At 39.6% G+C, this 21,553-nt stretch overlaps 2 protein-coding genes across 7 annotated transcripts in view; both read right to left on the bottom strand.

The window, feature by feature from the left end:
• Window positions 1–21,553, bottom strand: part of LOC120534672 — a 106,589-nt gene that overhangs the window by 42,593 nt on the left and 42,443 nt on the right. The window contains exons 5-8 of the mRNA XM_039762264.1: window positions 17,001–17,210; window positions 16,511–16,698; window positions 15,141–15,350; window positions 19–482 (exon numbers count right to left, since the gene is read on the bottom strand). Of these exons, the coding sequence (XP_039618198.1) occupies window positions 19–482; window positions 15,141–15,350; window positions 16,511–16,698; window positions 17,001–17,210 (1,072 nt within the window). The remainder of the gene's footprint in view (window positions 1–18; window positions 483–15,140; window positions 15,351–16,510; window positions 16,699–17,000; window positions 17,211–21,553) is intronic.
• Window positions 1–21,553, bottom strand: part of LOC120533322 (zinc finger protein 3 homolog) — a 35,709-nt gene that overhangs the window by 9,946 nt on the left and 4,210 nt on the right. For 2 of the 6 annotated variants that reach the window (XM_039760167.1, XM_039760168.1), the window contains exon 2: window positions 19–482. In XM_039760167.1, coding sequence (XP_039616101.1) covers window positions 19–482 — 464 coding nt within the window. Of the gene's footprint in view, window positions 1–18; window positions 483–1,129; window positions 1,360–1,651; window positions 1,694–12,326; window positions 12,662–14,696; window positions 15,351–21,553 lie in introns of those variants that run through there. The other 4 variants (XM_039760164.1, XM_039760165.1, XM_039760169.1 and 1 more) reach the window with 4 other exon arrangements.

The raw sequence follows: 21,553 nt of genomic DNA, 5'->3' as shown, positions 1-21,553 counted from the left end.
TACACACGTTATGCTTACTTCTTCCAGACTTCTTTGCAGGTGTTGGCTGATCTTCCTGAGTTCTAACTGATGCAATGTCCTCTGTCCTCTTGGTGTCAGACTGTAATATTTCAGACTTCACATTGATAGAAGACTCCAGAGATGAAGAGTTTCTGTTCTGAGATGAGACTAAATTGGTCATTATTCCATCTTCACACCCATAACAAAGGTGGTCTTCCTTAACACCCTCCATAATTTTATATTTGTGTGTCTCATTATTGACACACTTCTCTTCAGCCTCTTCTTTAATGATCACTGACTCCTGTTTGCATTCCTCCTCCTTAATGCCCAGACTCTCCTGTTTAGGGTGGACAGACTCCCATTCATGGTCCTCCTCCTTAACATTTACGGTCCTTTTCTCCACACTAGTCATGTCAGCTTCGCACGTCTCCTCTTTCACATCCATATAGATGTTGCAGGTAATGGCAGCTTTTTCTTTTTCTCTGTGGAAGAACACAATTTAATTCCACTGAAACTGCAGCATTTGGATCTAAACACATTCACATTTTATTTTACAATATCTTGACAGTCAAGGTCTATGTCCATATAGTATATTGCATATTAGAGCTAAAACATTTCTAGAATGAGAAAAACAGAGCATTCAAATCTGATTACAAAGAGGCTCTGAAGCGCACCCAGTGAATGCTGAAGAGAAAGTTGAGTAAAAGAAAGTAGGGTTAGAAAATAAATCGGTCTCTGCAGCTGCATGAATAAAAGGTAAAGTACCACTTCTGGTTAGTGGAAATATCTCAAACGCTAATAGAAATGTACATTTTGTACTTAAAACTTGCATTAAAAATGTGGTTGACCCATGTAAAAGCATACACAAGTTATCATGTTTACACAAACACACACACACACAATTCCAAAAATGGTATTTTCGGACTCAGGGAGGTCTAAAACGTTGCGATTCGTCAAAATCTCGAAATGGAATTTTTGGAGGATTACAATATTTTGTCTATACTTCATATACGAGAAAGTCAGGGAGGTCTAAAACGTCGAGATTCACCAAAATCGTATACGAGAAAGTAAAAAGAAACCAAACTGACTCAGAAGAATATGAAGGAAAAAAAAAAAAAGAACACCATACCTACTGTGAAACATGAAGGAGGCTTGTTATGTTTTGGGGCTACTTTGCCGTGTTTGTCACAGGGTGTCTTGAGTCTGTGCAGGGAACAATGAAATGTCAAGACTATCGAGACATTCTGGAGTGAAACATACCACCAGAAAGCTCAGTCACTGTTGCAGGTTATGGATCCTGCAATAGGTTAACGAGCCAAAACACACAGCTCGTATACTGAAGAGTCTATAGCTGCAGGTGGATTGGGCACACACACCGTCCAGATCTAAACACTAGCGTGGAGAGTTGCTCATGTGCTGAAGAGTCTATAGCTGCAGGTGAAAGCTGCTGTCGCACTTTTCATGGCATTGCAATTGTAATTTGTGAGCATGCCTGTATCGATCGAACACAGGAAACTCTGCAGTCTACTTGTGACTAAGCTGTAGGAAGATATGTAAATAAACCAAGGTAAATAAGTAAATAACATAAATAAGATTCACTGGCAGGATGACGCCCAACTTCTTGCTGCATCTAAACGATTCCATCTTTTACCTTTACGCCTGGTGCAGCTGTGTTGTTCTTATATGTGAGTGGACGTTTCTTGCAGGGAGGGGTTCTGTTCTCTTTCTCCAATGTAGAACCCTCATCCTCATCTGAGTTCACCTCTGTTATCGCACGTCTTTATGTGAAAACAGCAGTGTCAGATCGGGGGAAGCGTGAATGCAACTGAGAGAATAAAACTGAAAAAAAAAAACCAAAAAAAAAACCTAACTTTTACAAGTACCATACATTTACACCGGCAGTTACAGACTCAAATCAAATTATGTTTTTATTCTATAATAGTAACAATTAGAGCAGCTCACTGCTCACAACAGTCATGCTCGGAATCAAACCAGCGACCTCTTGATTACGAGTCAGCAGTTCTTACCACTGCACCACCCAAGCTGTCATGTCATGTCGTGTCGTGTCAGTGTCGTACTCTAACTGGATTTCTTTTTCTGTGGTTATATTCATGAATAAAAGCGCACTTGTTTTGTTATACTTGTACCTTATGTGAAAGTGCTTATTTGATATTTGGACTTCAGCCTTCACACATTATATACTTCATGTGTACATTTTGTCAATTATTACTAAAATATTAAAAAACGTTTCTTTTTTAGTTATGTGTTCAACAATTCCTGCCTTGCAATTTATCCTACACTTACACAGATCGCTGTAGACACAGAACACACATGAAACGTATGTTTTCCAAACGACAATATATTTTTTTACCCTAAACAACTCCAAGCACCTTACATACAGATAAGCAGCCTTAGTTTGAGGTGAGCTCTTTCGAGGGTAGGATAAGAGCAGGCTGCTTGTGCTGATCAACACAATTACAAAACAAAAGACACTGATGGAGAGGTGGGAAGGGATTTAAGGTGGGCCGGGATTACGAGTTTCTTTGTAGGCTTCAGGGATTCTAGTGCTAAGACATCTGGTGACCACCTTAGTAGAGTCCTCTGACAGGATATTTTATAGATAGATAGATAGATAGATAGAATTCTTTATTGTTATTATGCATATACATAACACATTTTTTTTGTTGGTAGGACTTGGCTTCAAGGCAAAACACTTAAAATGCACAATACACTATAAACAATAAAATAAACATAACAAGTATAAAAGACAGCAGCAATAAAAATCATCAAGTCCATCCTTTTCCTGAGGTAGTATGCCTGCAGAGACCAGTGATCTGTGTGCGTGGGTCTGCAGGGGAGGAATACGAGTGTGTGTGTTTGATTACGAGGGAAAGTATGTGTGCATGTCTACAGGGGGGCAGGTTAGGGGTAGATGTAGATGTATGTGTGTGTATCAGCAGGGGCAGATGGACTTCACAGCTCTGGGGAAAAAGCTGTCTTTCAGTCTGCTGGTATGTGTTTTTATGTTTATGTACCGCTTTCCCGAAGGCAGTGGTACAAATAGCCTATTTCCTGGATGGGTGAGATCCGCAGCTATATATTTGGCCCTCTTATGCACCCTTCCAGCACATACAGAGTCCAGGTCTAGGAGAGGACTTCCCACGATCCCCTGTGCTGTTCTCACCACCTGTGCCGAGTCCTTCCTGTCCTGTGCTGTGCAGCTGCCATACCAGACTGTCATACTGTGACAGAGAATGCTTTCTACAGTGGATCTGTAGAAGTTTGTGAGCAGCTGAGAGGAGAATCCAGCATGTCTAATCTTCCTGAGGAAGAAGAGTCTTTGTTGGGCCTTCTTTACCAGGTGAGATGTGTTCAAAGACCAGGTCAGATCCGATGTGATGTGGATAGCCAAGAACTTGATATTGTCCACATACTGTACATTACAGCCTCTGCATATATGAATATAAGAGCATGTTCTGTTCTTCTGGACCTTCTATAGCTGGGCTGAGCACACAACCCTGTGGCTTGCCAGTGTTCAGAACCAGTGTGGCTGATGTACGATCTCCAATTCTAACCACCTGAGGCCTACTGGTGAGAAAGTCCCTGATCCAGAAACACAACGATGTGGACAGACCCAGATTATGAAGCTTTTGTACCAGCTTGTCTGGGATTGCAGTGTTAAACGCTGAACTAAAATCGATGAATAGCATCCTAACATAAGTGTTAGGGCACTGCAGATGAGTCAGGGCTGTGTGAAGTACTACTGAGATGGCATCCTCTGTTGATCAGTTCCTCCTATAGGTGAACTGATGATTGTCAAATTCAGCAGGGATGGCATCCTTGATGTACTTTAGTAGGATTCTCTCAAAGCACTTTATTATTACTGGGGTCAGAGCTACTAGGCAGTAATCGTTAAGGCAGGTGACCGTTGATTGTATATATAACTAGCAAAATACCCGCGCTTCGCAGCGGCGAAGTACTGCCTTAAAATTTTTATTAAGAAGAAAATTAAACATTTTTAAACTGAGGGAAAATATACCAATAATTATTTGTTAAGGATCTCTTTGTATACCACATTGTGAGTTCGGCCCTCCGGTTGTAATATGACCAAGCTGTGCGCTGAGCTTACTCTTGAGCATGCAACGTACAGTTGGCCATGTGAACAGTGATCTTGTTTCAAATCTCACAGCTTGGATTGCTGCTGTCATAATCGGTTTGAGTTTCATGGTTTGTTTCAATTACGACAGTATTTGTAGGACTTGTGTTGAAGAGACATTCGGCATCTATCAAGCGTTGTAAGTATACAACTGGTTTCATCGATAACTTCACATCCAGCTTTTGAGAGTTTAAACATTCATAAACATCAAAGTGTCCACTACTGAAATCGTCACCTATCAATCGAAGATGTTTAAGAGGCATTGGCGGTTGTCAAAAGGTGTAAAATATTTGGCCATTTCGGTACACTTGAAAGCGACAACCGAACAATTCACCGGCAGCCATCAACTCACATGCAGATGCATAGGTGAAGGGCTTAAGTATTTCACTCTTCTAGTGCTCCTGTGTAGTATAATTATCTCCTGTACCGTCATCAGTCCACACCTTGAACCTGTCCCAGTCATTCAATACATAAGACACAATGTTCCTCCGGATATCAAGAGTGAGCCTGATATGGCTGTGCAATTAGTGACAAAGAAAATGGAAAAGGTAGGTGACATATCTGTGATGTGACAAACTGCATGCACGGGTTTTTGTTTTTTTTTTTTACGCTGTCTTCCTTTAGCGGGACATTGACTTTTTCCACCGTGTGCTTTGTTTCCACAGTAGCTGCATTTATGAATATGCTTATCAGACGCTTCATATTTTTGCTGCCTTTTCAATTGTGTAATTCGGTTTTTGTTCAGCGCTCTTTGGAACTGTTGCTTTTTATCTGTACACTGCATCAGTTCACGTGAGCCACTTGGTGTACTTGCATCGAAGGTTCCCAGCTGTGCTGGTGCCATCTCGTGCTATGTCCATAGCTTTATTTAATGTTACCTTAGTCCTGGCACTTAAAACTTTCTCTGGCAGTTTCGCTGAGTTTGTGTCAAACACCACCCTGACCATCTCATCTTCCTCTCCATAAGCACAGTCCTTCACCCGTGAATATTTACCCGTGGCAGTTTGCTATTGGATTGCCGCTGACGGACGGCCTTATATGGGCAGGCACTAAATTACAAACGCCAGCGGCAGCCTGTCTATGAACTTAATTTAAAGTGTAGGTTTACATCGTGCTTTGTTTCCGAAGTAGCAGAACTCGCTTCTTATTGTTTCGCTGCCTTCTCAATTATATAATGCATGTTTTCTTGAGCGCTTTTTTGAGGTCTTCCTGGTTTTCTATGTACTGCGTGATTACGTGAGAGGCGTGATGATGTCACACGAAACTCCGCCCCCACGGCGTTGAAGCTCATCTCCATTACAGTAAATGGAGAAAAACTGCTTCCAGTTATGACCATTACGCGTAGAATTTCGATATAAAACCTGTCCAACTTTTGTAAGGAAGCTGTAAGGAATCAACCTGCCAAATTTCAGCCTTCCACCCACACGGGAAGTTGGAGAATTAGTGATGAGTCAGTGAGTGAGTGAGTGAGTGAGTGAGTGAGTGAGTGAGTGAGGGCTTTGCCTTTTATTAGTATAGATATACATAGCTGGAAATGCAAAAAGGGAGACAATGAATCATCCATCCATTATCCAATCTTCTATATCCTAACTACAGGGTCACTGGAGTCTGTTGGGGCCAATCCCAGCCAACACAGGGCACAAGGCAGGAAACAAACTCCGGGTAGGGCGCTGGGCCGGTTCTAGACAGGCATATTTAAGGGGGCAGACAGAAATGTGAAGGGGGCACATGGTGGCGACGGAGGTGGGAAAGGGGTGGGTGGTGTAGGGGATGCTCTGTATAACTGCTTTTGTCATGTAATTGGATTGCACTTTGTCAGGCCTCTATCCTAAGACCTGTCCAACTTAGGTGTCCCACCTAAAGGCTAAGCTTCTGCTGGTGTAGCTCTTAGGGTCACTAAGGCACGCAAACCCCCTGACCACGATAAGGTGGCAATCCCTCAGGAGGAAAACTGAAAAATAAAACAACAAAAAATAAAATAAAATATTCCTCATCAGATTATAACAACTAAAAACATGACATTTACCTTAATTGGATGGCCTATATCAAATATATTCGAACCCAACAATAACACAACTCAATATTGCCAATATTAACAAAACTAAAAAGGGTAGGCCAAGTTATAAAAAAAAAAAAATCAATTCACCAAGTCTTGAAAAATAAATCTGAAAAATAGAATAAAAAAATAAATAAATAATGAATAAAATAAAATATCCATCCAGATCTTTACAACCAACAATATAAATTTTATCTTAATTGGATGGCCTAATTCTTAAATAAATTTGCAAAATAAAGTAAGGGTAAAATAAGACCTCTCAATATAGCCAATATTTACAAAACTAAAAAGGGTTGGCATAGTAATTTAAAAAAAAAAAAACAATTCACCATGTCTTTTCCTACAATTTTCAAACTAATTTGTAAAACACAACAGATTTAGAATAGTACATTTTTACTTTTTTCTTCTTTTTTTGTCTTTTTGTCTCGTTTTCAGGTTGTTTGTTTTGTAAGCAACTGAACTCTCCGTTTGCAACTGAACAGCTCCACTCTCCTTTCTCCTCAATCCACTCTACAATAACAGTCTCCTGTTTCCCTTTGCAAACACTCTTCCAAATTCATCATATCCAAGTTATTTGTTATGGACTTCTCATGGGCCAAGATCACCACATTCCTCTTTCTTTTATGTAACATGGTGTGACAATAGGGGGTTAGGACCCGTGACAAAGTGGAGAAGGAACTCTCACACGATGCTGAAGACACACCAATTACCAGGGCTGTAACATACAATTTACAGTGGTGTGAAAAACTATTTGCCCCCTTCCTGATTTCTTATTCTTTTGCATGTTTGTCACACAAAATGTTTCTGATCATCAAACACATTTAACCATTAGTCAAATATAACACAAGTAAACACAAAATGCAGTTTTTAAATGATGGTTTTATTATTTAGGGAGAAAAAAAATCCAAACCTACATGGCCCTGTGTGAAAAAGTAATTGCCCCCTTGTTAAAAAATAACCTAACTGTGGTGTATCACACCTGAGTTCAATTTCCAAAGCCACCCCCAGGCCTGATTACTGCCACACCTGTTTCAATCAAGAAATCACTTAAATAGGAGCTGCCTGACACAGAGAAGTAGACCAAAAGCACCTCAAAAGCTAGACATCATGCCAAGATCCAAAGAAATTCAGGAACAAATGAGAACAGAAGTAATTGAGATCTATCAATCTGGTAAAGGTTATAAAGCCATTTCTAAAGCTTTGGGACTCCAGCGAACCACAGTGAGAGCCATTATCCACAAATGGCAAAAACATGGAACAGTGGTGAACCTTCCCAGGAGTGGCGGCCGACCAAAATTACCCCAAGAGCGCAGAGACGACTCATCCAAGAGGTCACAAAAGACCCCAGGACAACGTCTAAAGAACTGCAGGCCTCACTTACCTCAATTAAGATCAGTGTTCACGACTCCACCATAAGAAAGAGACTGGGCAAAAACGGCCTGCATGGCAGATTTCCAAGACGCAAACCACTGTTAAGCAAAAGAACATTAGGGCTCGTCTCAATTTTGCTAAGAAACATCTCAATGATTGCCAAGACTTTTGGGAAAATACCTTGTGGACTGATGAGACAAAAGTTGAACTTTTGGAAGGCAAATGTCCCGTTACATCTGGCGTAAAAGGAACACAGCATTTCAGAAAAAGAACATCATACCAACAGTAAAATATGGTGGTGGTAGTGTGATGGTCTGGGGTTGTTTTGCTGCTTCAGGACCTGGAAGGCTTGCTGTGATAGATGGAACCATGAATTCTACTGTCTAACAAAAAATCCTGAAGGAGAATGTCCGGCCATCTGTTCGTCAACTCAAGCTGAAGCGATCTTGGGTGTTGCAACAGGACAATGACCCAAAACACACCAGCAAATCCACCTCTGAATGGCTGAAGAAAAACAAAATGAAGACTTTGGAGTGGCCTAGTCAAAGTCCTGACCTGAATCCAATTGAGATGCTATGGCATGACCTTAAAAAGGCGGTTCATGCTAGAAAACCCTCAAATAAAGCTGAATTACAACAATTCTGCAAAGATGAGTGGGCCAAAATTCCTCCAGAGCGCTGTAAAAGACTCATTGCAAGTTATCGCAAACGCTTGATTGCAGTTATTGCTGCTAAGGGTGGCCCAACCAGTTATTAGGTTCAGGGGGCAATTACTTTTTCACACAGGGCCATGTAGGTTTGGATTTTTTCTCCCTAAATAATAAAACCATCATTTAAAAACTGCATTTTGTGTTTACTTGTGTTATATTTGACTAATGGTTAAATGTGTTTGATGATCAGAAACATTTTGTGTGACAAACATGCAAAAGAATAAGAAATCAGAAAGGGCACAAATAGTTTTTTACACCACTGTATGCAACTCAGCAAAGGCTTCCTTGTACTCCTGCAGGAGATTACACACAGTGGACAGGTCGGTTTCCTTTGAACATTTTTTGAGCAGCATCCGTTTTGCCATAAGAACTTCATTTTTCAGACTTACAACATCTGCTACAGTGCCAGCCATCACAGCCAGAGGGTGCAACAGGGTGGGATCTAGAAATGCGCTAGATTTGGGTGCAAGACTAGATATGGCTCTCATCAATTCAATATTCTTGTGTGAAAATCTAGTTTCCATTTCTGAAATGGCCCTGTCAAGGATGTTAAGCAGGGATCTTTTCAGGGACTGAAGGGGGGAAATGGTAGGGTCACCAGAGTCTGTATGGCCCAAAGTTGAGAGCACAACACTTTGACTCAAGTGTTTGCTCATTGTTCTCCTTGTTGGATGTGACTCATCCTCAGCAGGAGATGACACTCCCCAACAGTCATGTTTTTTAAGGAGTCCAGTGCTGCACTAACAACCTCAGAAGCACTGCACAGATCAACTGACTGAGACTGTAGAATAGCATTTGCTGGTTTCAAGACACCAAGCACCCGCACTGGGAACTTTCCAATCTCAAAGAAGTGATGCCTCTTAATTTGGCACAGCAGGCCTGATGCCTCGTTACACAGTTCAACTGCAGCATCATCATCCTCTGTCATCTCTGATAGGATTTGTTCTTGATTTTCCACAGTGCACCTTGTCACCTCACCTCATAGTGACTTGTGCATCTGATCTCAAGCAGCCTTTTCAGACAAGGGGCATCATGTTTATTGAGCACATAGTGGTGGTGAAAAGAGTTGTAGAGTGAACTAGATAGGCTAAAACATCTTTTTTCACACGGCTCACTCTGCATGGCATGCACAACCACTAAGTGCAGTTGGTGGTTGTAGCAGTGGATGTATGGGACATATCTGTCAAGCCTCTTTTGGAGCAGAGCTTGTACCCCACCTCTAACCTCACTCATCACAGAAGCCCCATCATAACACTGGCTCAGTATACTGTCAGCACTGTAGCCAGCATCAGAAAGGTGTAACAGCATCTCAGAGGTGATGTACTCTTCATCAAGTTGTTGCAAGTCAAGCAACCCAATAAGATGCTTCTCTGGCATGGAATTTCTGACAAACCGTATTATCACAGACACATTTTCCACATTGCACCTATCTCTGGTCCCATCACTTTTGAGGCAAAACCCTGCAGAATCAGCACTTTCATAATTTTTCCTGACTTCTCCAAGCACCATGTCAGCCAATGTTTGGATAATTTCATTTTGGATATCCTTGGATGTGTATTTTGCATTTTTTGGGATACCCTTAGAAATGCTTGCTAGCTTCTCATCCTTCTTTAAGGTATATAGCATCAGTTTTACAAAAATACCTGAAGCAATGTCATCATCATTACCCACTGCATCATGTCTCAAGGTTTCTGCAGTCCCACGGAGCCCCAACTCATTTACACAGAGAAACCTTATAGCACTACCGATACTCTTGACATAGTAATGTTTTTTTTCAAGTTGTGTTTTACCAGCCAACATTGAATCCACTGTCCCCCCTGTGGCCTCTCTGCTTTTATGCTCAGTCCAGAAGGTTGAAGCATGCACATGGTTGTGGCTGGACACATGCCTCTGTAGCCCCTTGTCTCGATCAAGTGCTGCTTTCCAGTTGTTAAAACCAGTTAAGGTAAAAACTACATCCCTCTCATTAACAGAGCTGCCATATTTCCGACAGGGAAAACAGAAGCATGCGTCCCGCACAACAGAGTACTCCAGCCATGGTCGTGTGCGGTACCAAGCAGGACTGAATGATCTTAATGTTGTACCACCAAATACACGTTTGGGGTAACTACCCAGTATTGGCTGGGATGGTGAGTAGTACATATAGATAGCAAGTGTCAAAAGAGGTGTGAATTTGATTGATGACTTTAAGCCCCGCCCCCAAATATGATGAATGACATTAAGCCCCGCCCCAAAATATGATTTATGAAATATGAAAATATGAAATATAAAAATATGATTTATGCAAATATGAAAATATAATTTATGTAAATATGAAACTATAAAAGTATGAAAATGTATTTATAAGCTATAAACTTAGGACACTTGGGTTTATTTTATAAACATTAGGTTCAAAATTAATATTGTGAAATTAAATATACACTTATCCTGCCGTCATAGCTATGCCTATGTGTAACTTTCTGAAAATATTCACACCCCCGCGCTTATAAACTCACGACCTCATTTTATAAACATTAGATTCAAAATTAATATTAATTAATTAAATACACACATGTCTTGCCGTCATAGCTATGTGTAAACTTTCTGAAAATATTCACAGACCCGCGCTAAGATATAAACTCACGGCCACATTTTATAAGCACTAGATTCAAAACTAATATTATAAAATTAAATATACACTTATCCCGCGTGCAAAGCCACGCATATACGACTACATAAAAACGCTATAAAATATTCATACAACTGCTCTAAGTTATAAACTAATAGTAAGAAAATAAATATACTGTAATATCCCTTCCCAGACGGGCAAGTGGTAGTAAATTATCAAATAAAAGAACTAATCAATGGTTTATATTCACTTTCCTTCTTACTTACCACAACGTAGTCAGGACAAAGAAAAACATGCACCACTAAAAACCCTACTCCCATACAAGAAAATAAATATACAATTTTCTAAAAACGATATGGACTCTCTGCTCTAAGTTGTAAGATCACGATACAGCCATAACTAAAAATGATTCTCACTCCGCCTCTAAGTTATAAGTTCACGACAAGCGTCTTTCCTACACAGCCATAACTAAAATGATGTTCACCCCCTGACACCTCAAACCAAACTAAGCTCACGTCACAGCCATAACTAAAAACGATTTTCACTCCTCCTCTAAGTTATAAGTTCACGCGTCTGCAGCAATTAGGTCCCCACAGGGAGTCGGCGCCTTTCATCTTATCAATTAACAAACGTCTTAATCTAATTTAATTAAACGTGTTCTATTTTTTATATCATAAAGTAAAGTAAAATACTTATTCTCACCCCGAATCAAAGCGATTAAGAATATATACACTCCTTCTGATTTTTACTAAAATTCTTAACACCCCACTAAAAATAAATATACAATTTTCTAAAAACGATAGGGACTCTCTGCTCTAAGTTATAAGTTAACGACACGCGTCTTTCCTGCACAGCCATAACAAAAATGATGTTCACCGCAGCCACCTCAATCCAAACTAAGATCACGACACAGCCATAACTAAAAGCGATTTTCACTCCCCCCTCTAAGTTATAAGTTCACGACAAGAGTCTTTATCTTTCCTGCACAGCCATAACTAAAATGATATTCACTCCCAGCCCCCTCAAACTAAGATATAACTAAAAACTATATTCACTTCCCCTCTAAGTTATAAGTTCACCACAAGCGTCTTTATTTGATAAGCACATTAAATATACAGTACACTTATCCTGCATGCAAAGCCACGCATATGTGTGACTTTCTAAAAAAAATATTCACTCCTAAAGTTCTAAGTTATAAACTCACCATACACGGCCTCATTTTATAAACATTAAGAAATTAAATACAGTATTATACACGTCTTGCCGTTATACTGTAGCTATGTGTAATATTCACAGACCCGCGGTAAGATATAAACTCACGACACAAGACCTCATTTTATAAACACTTTTCATGCCTTTTAGTCATGCATAGTTCTGCGTAGCTGTAACTGTCTTAAAAACTCTATAAAGTGAAATATTCACTTACCCGCAAGTGTGCCTCCTTTTATAAATCCGGGGAAATAAACTTTCTTTCACCTCCATGAGAACACATTTGGCCGTGAATTTTAAATGGGAACAAACTTTCTTTCACAGAACATGGATACCTCTGGTATTAAACTTCAGTTGATTAATAGCGAGAACCACGAAGCCCCCTGCAAGGCGACCACATTTGACCGCCAATTTTAAACGCTTGGGAAACAAACTTTAGTGTTAAAATATTTATTGTAACAATTCATGCTTTTTATTTAATGAAATCGGAAAATCATACGATTATTAAACCAACCCCACACCATTCAAAGGGGTTTGAGAATATAAGTTGCCTTTAAAATTCATAAGACCCTGCTCTTTGTTAACTCATTAATCGGCTAAATGTCAAAGCCTTTTTACATACCTATGGTCTAAGAACAATATTATTAGACGAACTAATTCCTACTAACGATTCTCTCTTATATACCAAAATGCACAATGAACTTTAAAAGCTCGCGAGAAAAGTAAACCTCCGCGTTGAGCACAGTGGTTTCTCGCTGTCAATGGTACTTGATAAAAAGTTATTTATATGCCGAGTACAAACACAGTTCTTTCCGATACTGTATTTCAGCCGCTTTAATCGTGTAAATATCAAAATTGATCTAGTTTCATATGGTTTGCATGTATACCCTTTTACATCAACTTTAAAATACACGTGGCTACCTAAGAAACGATCTCTCGGTAAAACATAACGTTTACATGATTTAAGCCCTTTCCAATTGATATCATTCATATTCAACTTGACCCTATAATGCTGAAGTCACTAGAGGCATAAAGCGAAATGTTAAAACAAAAAATGTACAGAACGTGTGCACCCCAACTGTAAAGCCACGCCCTTTTCTACATTACCGTGACGTGTCTCTGTGTTGGTGTGGTCAGGCTTTAGGGAAATGCCCGCCTCATTGTTAGTAAATAACAATGTAACCCTAAATGCATTGTCATTTAGATTCAAGCTATTATCACTCCATCCTTTTGCTGGATTGTATGTTATGGTCACATTTTGGTGCCTAAGCTTTAACACTTTATTTACATTTAACCTTTCTTTAACATAGCATTTTCTGTCTCTAAGAAGATATGTCTTAAATGTTATGTTTAAAGTACACTATATTTTTGGTGGTAATTGTCATCTTATCCTGATAATATCTCTAATTAGCACAATTCTGGCAAACCACCGAATAGATCTGAGAGAATGCCATATTCAGGTCAACAAGGTATTACAAAGTATTACAAATTATGGCAACTACAGATGTAGTAACACTTTCAAATGCTACAGGATCCTGGTTGTAATTTTTGCCATGCATTAAGGGAAGCCCACATTAAAAAAAGTGTGGAATGTTAAAGGGATTAAATGAAAATTTGCAAAATGGCCCAGATTAAAATATGCATAAAATAACAATTTACCAATACAGCGGCCATTCTACATTGATAACATTTAGCCAAAAAACAAATGATGGATTTATAAAATGTATCAGAGTCTCTCTTAAATCTTGTTGACTGTAAATATGTCAGTTTGTGCACTTTTACCATGTTGAGGAAAGTGAATTTTTTGAAGTCTAACCATGGGGGAAAGAAGGTAGCAGTACTGCCCCTATTTGTATAATGTTTACATGTTCTCTCTCTAGCCACAGGGGCTTTCTGCTGTTTTTTTACAAAAACATGTAAATCTGGTTAATTACAAGCTCTAAATTGGCCCTGTTTCCTGCAATGCCAGGAGCCCTAAATATAGTAGGTGGCATGCCAGACCTTATGCCTGACGCTGGCCTTGGATTAATCAATTTCACAAATGAACGTATGTACTTAAAAGGTTGGGTCCTCCACATGTTGGTTATGTTTATGCAATGTAAGTCTGATTTAGAATAGTTTTCCCCAAAACTGCAGGAACACGTTCTGATACCACATCCTGAAAATGTATGGATGGTTGTGGCTTATTCAAATGATCCTGATAAAGAAAACCCAAGCCACTGTTTATTAATACTGTTTTCATATTACACCCAGATTCAGTCTGAGCAAGCCTAAAATTTCCTTTCCTGGATTAATCAATCCGAGCTAAATGCGTACAACCTTGGTGTAAAGAAAATTTGATGCTAATCAGATGTTTTTGCCTTCTGCATTATGTAGCATGCCAAAAGTACCTAGGGAATCAGAAGTTCTAGTGTATCATGTAAAGTCAGGGAAAAATATAGAAAGCCCTGTCCCAAAGCTTTGTCACTGTGGGCCTCCACTAAACTATCTGCATTTACTGGAAATTATGCTCTTCAAGCAGTCTGAGTTTTGTCAGGAGGAAGTTGGTGAGACACCCAGGATAAACAAATGAAAGCATTGTACTTACCGTTTGATTATCGGCATACAGCTTAAGGTGATAGCCACTGACCCCTTCAAAACAGTGACCCCACTTTTTCGTTCGGAGCACCATCCACCCACGTCTACCATTTTGAATGTCAGCTCTTTAAAGGTAAACTTGTTTTCTACGATCCCAGTTGTCATGTCTCAGGACTGGAGAATGTCTTCAATGGTTGGGGATATAGTCAACCGCAGAAATGAGATCAAGGTCATTAAGATAGTAAGCCGTGTTATCCTCCAAGTGGCATTCATTGGAGCAACAGAAGCACTCTTGGAAACCTGGGTCAACCCCAGAGCCTCTTCACGAACCCCTTTGCTCTCAGCAGGACCAGTCAGTGCAAACAGCATCATAGGCTCTGTCAGGGTTGTGAATCTCAAATTTGAGGGTTGCCAGGGCTCTTATGATTCTTGTCAGGGAGTCAAGGGCTTGTACTCCATGCAGGCCTCCAAGTTAAAGCCACCATTGTGGATTATCTTCATATGCTTCACTATAGTGCTTTTTCCTGAATTGCTGGTGCCAAGGAGAAGAAGCTTGATCTCACGGCATTGCCGCTGACTCTCAGAGCGCAGGTGTCGGTCGATTCTACGAGAACGCCAAGCGGCCTCCTTTTCCTCCGAGCTTTGACAACATCCCATGTTCATCCTGAGAGAGAGTTAGAGAAAGTATGCGTGAAGGAGGATGATGAAGCAGGGACACATTTAGCTCTGCTGTAAGTGAGTAGACAGCCTTGATGACAGGTGCTGCTTCCCAGTCATATACAATGCATTGCTGCTGATGTCCTGTTCCTGACATACACACAACGGCCTTCCAACTTGCTCCTAGCACAAGGTTGCCAGACTGCAGAGCGGTCAAGTACTACAGTTACGAATGTGATTTGCAAGGGTAAGAAAAATATTGTCTTTGACAAAATTGCCGTCAGAATTGCTTTGAGCAGGAGTAACTGTACTACTTGACAGTAACATCATTTTACCAAACATTCTGCCGAGTATCTTTTCCACCGCTGGTCTACATAGTACCCCGTTCAAAATGGTACAACTGTAGGATTGTAAACTACAAATAGAGGTGCCATATCTCTTGAGGTGTAGTGCCAGAGCGTTAATCTGATACACAGACTGGGGTGGGTATGTTACTGTACTCATTGACTATTTGTGAAATTAGCTTCATTAGGTTCTGAAAAGAAATGCACTCAATATATGTATAAAAGAAAAACATCGCTGAACTTCCGTTATTCAAGTGTCGTATTTCTAGGCCTAGCTGCCGTGTGGTGTGGCTTTTAATTATTTATTTATGTCACGCACAAATCTATCTAAAAGGCGCCAGCAATGTTTTTTAAGATTTACAGATTATTTTCCTGCTCTGTTGTTATGCATGTGAGTTGCCTCCATCAAGTGTCTCTCACCTCTCCACACCAACAAGATTGCCGTGCTAACGGCCACTTCCCTCTCGTGCAGGTGAGCAGAAACCGGCTGGATAAGCGTGTGCACCTTACATTTGGAACGGAGGACATGAAGTAACCATGCAGAGGTGGAGGGAGAAGGGATTTTCTGTTCCCAGTGGAACAGCAGAGGAGAGGCAAATCATTCCATTAACAGGAATGTGCTCCAGTTTGCTTGGTGGATGTGAAAATGCTATGATATTGGCCGAAAGAAGAAGCACTAACTGACCGCTCTGCAGTCTGGCAACCTTGTGCTAGGAGCAAGTTGGAAGGCGGTTGTGTGTATGTCAGGAACAGGACATCAGCAGCAATGCATTGTATATGACTGGGAAGCAGCACCTGTCATCAAGGCTGTCTACTCACTTACAGCAGAGCTAAACGTGTCCCTGCTTCATCATCCTCCTTCACGCATACTTTCTCTAACTCTCTCTCAGGATGAACATGGGATGTTGTCAAAGCTCGGAGGAAAAGGAGGCCGCTCGGCATTCTCACAGAATCGACAGACACCTGCGCTCTGAGAGTCAGCGGCAATGCCGTGAGATCAAGCTTCTTCTCCTTGGCACCAGCAATTCAGGAAAAAGCACTATAGTGAAGCATATGAAGATAATCCACAATGGTGGCTTTAACTTGGAGGCCTGCATGGAGTACAAGCCCTTGACTCCCTGACAAGAATCATAAGAGCCCTGGCAACCCTCAAATTTGAGATTCACAACCCTGACAGCGCCTATGATGCTGTTTGCACTGACTGGTCCTGCTGAGAGCAAAGGGGTTCGTGAAGAGGCTCTGGGTTTGACCCAGGTTTCCAAGAGTCCTTCTGTTGCTCCAATGAATGCCACCTGGAGGATAACACGGCTTACTATCTTAATGACCTTGATCGCATTTCTGCGGTTGACTATATCCCCAACTATTGAAGACATTCTCCAGTCCTGAGACATGACAACTGGGATCGTAGAAAACACGTTTACCTTTAAAGAGCTGACATTCAAAATGGTAGACGTGGGTGGACGGTGCTCCGAACGAAAAAGTGGGTTCACTGTTTTGAAGGGGTCAGTGGCTATCACCTTAAGCTGTATGACGATAATCAAACGGGAAGTACAATGGCTTTCATTTGTTTATCCTGGGTGTCTCACCAACTTCCTCCTGACAAAACTCAGACTGCTTGAAGAGCAAAATTTCCAGTAAATGCAGATAGTTTAGTGGAGGCCCACAGTGACAAAGCTTTGGGACAGGGCTTTCTATATTTTTCCCTGACTTTACATGATACACTAGAACTTCTGATTCCCCAGGTACTTTTGGCATGCTACATAATGCAGAAGGCAAAAACATCTGATTAGCATCAAATTTTCTTTACACCAAGGTTGTACGCATTTAGCTCGGATTGATTAATCCGGGAAAGGAAATTTTAGGCTTGCTCAGACTGAATCTGGGTGTAATATGAAAACAGTATTAATAAACAGTGGCTTGGGTTTTCTTTATCAGGATCATTTGAATAAGCCACAACCATCCATACATTTTCAGGATGTGGTATCAGAACCTGTTCCTGCAGTTTTGGGGAAAACTATTCTAAATCAGACTTACATTGCATAAACATAACCAACATGTGGAGGACCCAACCTTTTAAGTACATACGTTCATTTGTGAACATGATTAATCCAAGGCCAGCGTCAGGCATAAGGTCTGGCATGCCACCTACTATATTTAGGGCTCCTGGCATTGCAGGAAACAGGGCCAATTTAGAGCTCGTAATTAACCAGATGTACATGTTTTTGTAAAAAAACAGCAGAAAGCCCCTGTGGCTAGAGAGAGAACATGTAAACATTATACAAATAGGGGCAGTACTGCTACCTTCTTTCCCCCATGGTTAGACTTCAAAAAATTCACTTTCCTCAACATGGTAAAAGTGCACAAACTGACATATTTACAGTCAACAAGATTTAAGAGAGACTCTGATACATTTTATAAATCCATCATTTGTTTTTTGGCTAAATGTTATCAATGCAGAATGGCCGCTGTATTGGTAAATTGTTATTTTATGCATATTTTAATCTGGGCCATTTTGCAAATTTTCGTTTAATCTCTTTAACATTCCACACTTTTTTAATGTGGGCTTCCCTTAATGCATGGCAAAAATTACAACCAGGATCCTGTAGCATTTGAAAGTGTTACTACATCTGTAGTGGCCATAATTTGTAATACTTTGTAATACCTTGTTGACCTGAAAATGGCATTCTCTCAGATCTATTCGGTGGTTTGCCAGAATTGTGCTAATTAGAGATATTATCAGGATAAGATGACAATTACCACCAAAAATATAGTGTACTTTAAACATAACATTTAAGACATATCTTCTTAGAGACAGAAAATGCTATGTTAAAGAAAGGTTAAATGTAAATAAAGTGTTAAAGCTTAGGCACCAAAATGTGACCATAACATACAATCCAGCAAAAGGATGGAGTGATAATAGCTTGAATCTAAATGACAATGCATTTAGGGTTAAATTGTTATTTACTAACAATGAGGCGGGCATTTCCCTAAAGCCTGACCACACCAACACAGAGACACGTCACGGTAATGTAGAAAAGGGCGTGGCTTTACAGTTGGGGTGCACACGTTCTGTACATTTTTTGTTTTAACATTTCGCTTTATGCCTCTAGTGACTTCAGCATTATAGGATCAAGTTGAATATGAATGATATCAATTGGAAAGGGCTTAAATCATGTAAACGTTATGTTTTACCGAGAGATCGTTTCTTAGGTAGACACGTGTATTTTAAAGTTGATGTAAAAGGGTATACATGCAAACCATATGAAACTAGATCAATTTTGATATTTACACGATTAAAGCGGCTGAAGTACAGTATCGGAAAGAGCTGTGTTTGTACTCGGCATATAAATAACTTTTTATCAAGTACCATTGACAGCGAGAAACCGCTGTGCTCAACGCGGAGGTTTACTTTTCTCGTGATCTTTTAAAGTTCATTGTGCATTTTGGTATATAAGAGAGAATCGTTAGTAGGAAGTAGTTCGTCTAATAATATTGTTCTTAGACCATAGGTATGTAAAAAGGCTTTGACATTTAGCCGATTAATGAGTTAACAAAGAGCAGGGTCTTATGAATTTTAAAGGCAACTTATATTCTCAAACCCCTTTGAATGGTGTGGGGTTGGTTTAATAATCGTATGATTTTCCGATTTCATTAAATAAAAAGCATGAATTGTTACAATAAATATTTTAACACTAAAGTTTGTTTCCCAAGCGTTTAAAATTGGCGGTCAAATGTGGTCGTCTTGCAGGGGGCTTCGTGGTTCTTGCTATTGATCAACTGAAGTTTAACACCAGAGATAACCATGTTCTGTGAAAGAAAGTTTGTTCCCATTTAAAATTAACGGCCAAATGTGGTCGCATGGCGGTGAAAGAAAGTTTATTTCCCCGGATTTATAAAAGGAGGCACACTTGCGGGTAAGTGAATATTTCACTTTATAGAGTTTTTAAAACAGTTACAGCTACGCTGACTAAAAGGCATGAAAAGTGTTTATAAAATGAGGTCGTGTGTCGTGAGTTTATATCTTACCGCGGGTCTGTGAATATTTTCAGAAGGTTACACATAGCTACAGTATAACGGCAAGACATGTATATACTGTATTTAATTTCTTAATGTTTATAAAATGAGGCTGTGTATGGTGAGTTTATAACTTAGAACTTTAGGAGTGAATATTTTTTTAGAAAGTCACACATATGCGTTTTTAGTTATATCTTAGTTTGAGGGGGCTGGGAGTGAATATCATTTTAGTTATGGCTGTGCAGGAAAGATAAAGACTCTTGTCGTGAACTTATAACTTAGAGGGGGGAGTGAAAATCGCTTTTAGTTATGGCTGTGTCGTGATCTTAGTTTGGTTTGAGGTGGCTGCGGTGAACATCATTTTAGTTATGGCTGTGCAGGAAAGATGCGTGTTGTTAACTTATAACTTTGAGCAGAGAGTCCCTATCATTTTTAGAAAATTGTATATTTATTTTTAGTGGGGTGTTAAGAATTTTAGTAAAAATCAGAAGGAGTGTATATATTCTTAATCGCTTTGATTCGGGGTGAGAATAAGTATTTTACTTTATGATATAAAAAATAGAACACGTTTAATTAAATTAGATTAAGACTTTTGTTAATTGATAACATGAAAGGCGCCGACTCCCTGTGGGGACCTAATTGCTGTAACGTCTGGCTGATGCCTAAAACAGCCGGTAATCAGAAAGGCCCTGGCTTGTCACGGCTTGGTAATTAAATTTAAGAGACAGGCCGTGATCGATCATATTTGGCGCATTCCGATGGGAGGTACGTATTTGAAAAACAAGTCTTTTAGCTTAAGTTTTTTGAACCGGTGAAATTTACAAAGAGCCGCTCAGGCATTAGGAGTGGCTATGCATTTTCTTGCTTTTGATTCTAATGCAGCTTATAACATTTTTAGAAATTTGTATATTTATTTTCTTACTATTAGTTTATAACTCAGAGGGGAGAGTGAAAATCGTTTTTAGTTAGGGCTGTATCGTGATCTTACAACTTAGAGCAGAGAGTCCGTGTCGTTTTTAGAAAATTGTATATTTATTTTCTTGTATGGGAGTAGGGTTTTTAGTGGTGTTTTTCTTTGTCCTGACTACGTTGTGGTTGTCAGCTTGTTGAAGTAAAAGAAAGTGAATATAAACCATTGATTAGTTCTTTTATTTGATAATTTACTACCACTTGCCCGTCTGGGAAGGGATATTACAGTATATTTATTTTCTTACTATTAGTTTATAACTCAGAGCGGTTGTGTGAATATTTTATAGCGTTTTTATGTAGTCGTACATATGCGTGGCTTTGCACGCGGGATAAGTGTATATTTAATTTTATAATATTAGTTTTGAATCTAGTGCTTATAAAATGTGGCCGTGAGTTTATATCTTTGCGCGGGTCTGTGAATATTTTCAGAAAGTTTACACATAGCTATGACTGCAAGACATGTGTGTATTTAATTTCACAATATTAATTTTGAACCTAATGTTTATAAAATAAACCCACGTGTCCTAAGTTTATAGCTTATAAATACATCTTCATACTTTTATAGTTTCATATTTACATAAATTATATTTTCATATTTGCATAAATCATATTTTTATATTTCATATTTTCATATTTCATAAATCATATTTTGGGGCGGGGCTTAATGTCATTCATCATATTTGGGGGCGGGGCTTAAAGTCATCAATCAAATTCACACCTCTTTTGACACTTGCTATCTATATGTACTACTATGGTGTATTGCCATTTAAGTCACTGGGTAGCTAAGCGGGTTGCTTTGGGGCAGCAATTGTTGGCAGAGGTACAGGAGAACCAGTGCCTGTTGATGCCACAGGAGTAGACATGCCAGCTGATGTCTCTGATG

Source organism: Polypterus senegalus, chromosome 8 (genome assembly GCF_016835505.1).
Source record: "Polypterus senegalus isolate Bchr_013 chromosome 8, ASM1683550v1, whole genome shotgun sequence".
Taxonomy (NCBI): Eukaryota; Metazoa; Chordata; class Cladistia; order Polypteriformes; family Polypteridae; genus Polypterus; species Polypterus senegalus.
Note: the sequence above shows the minus strand (reverse complement) of the source record. Positions and strands in the feature narration are given on the sequence as shown.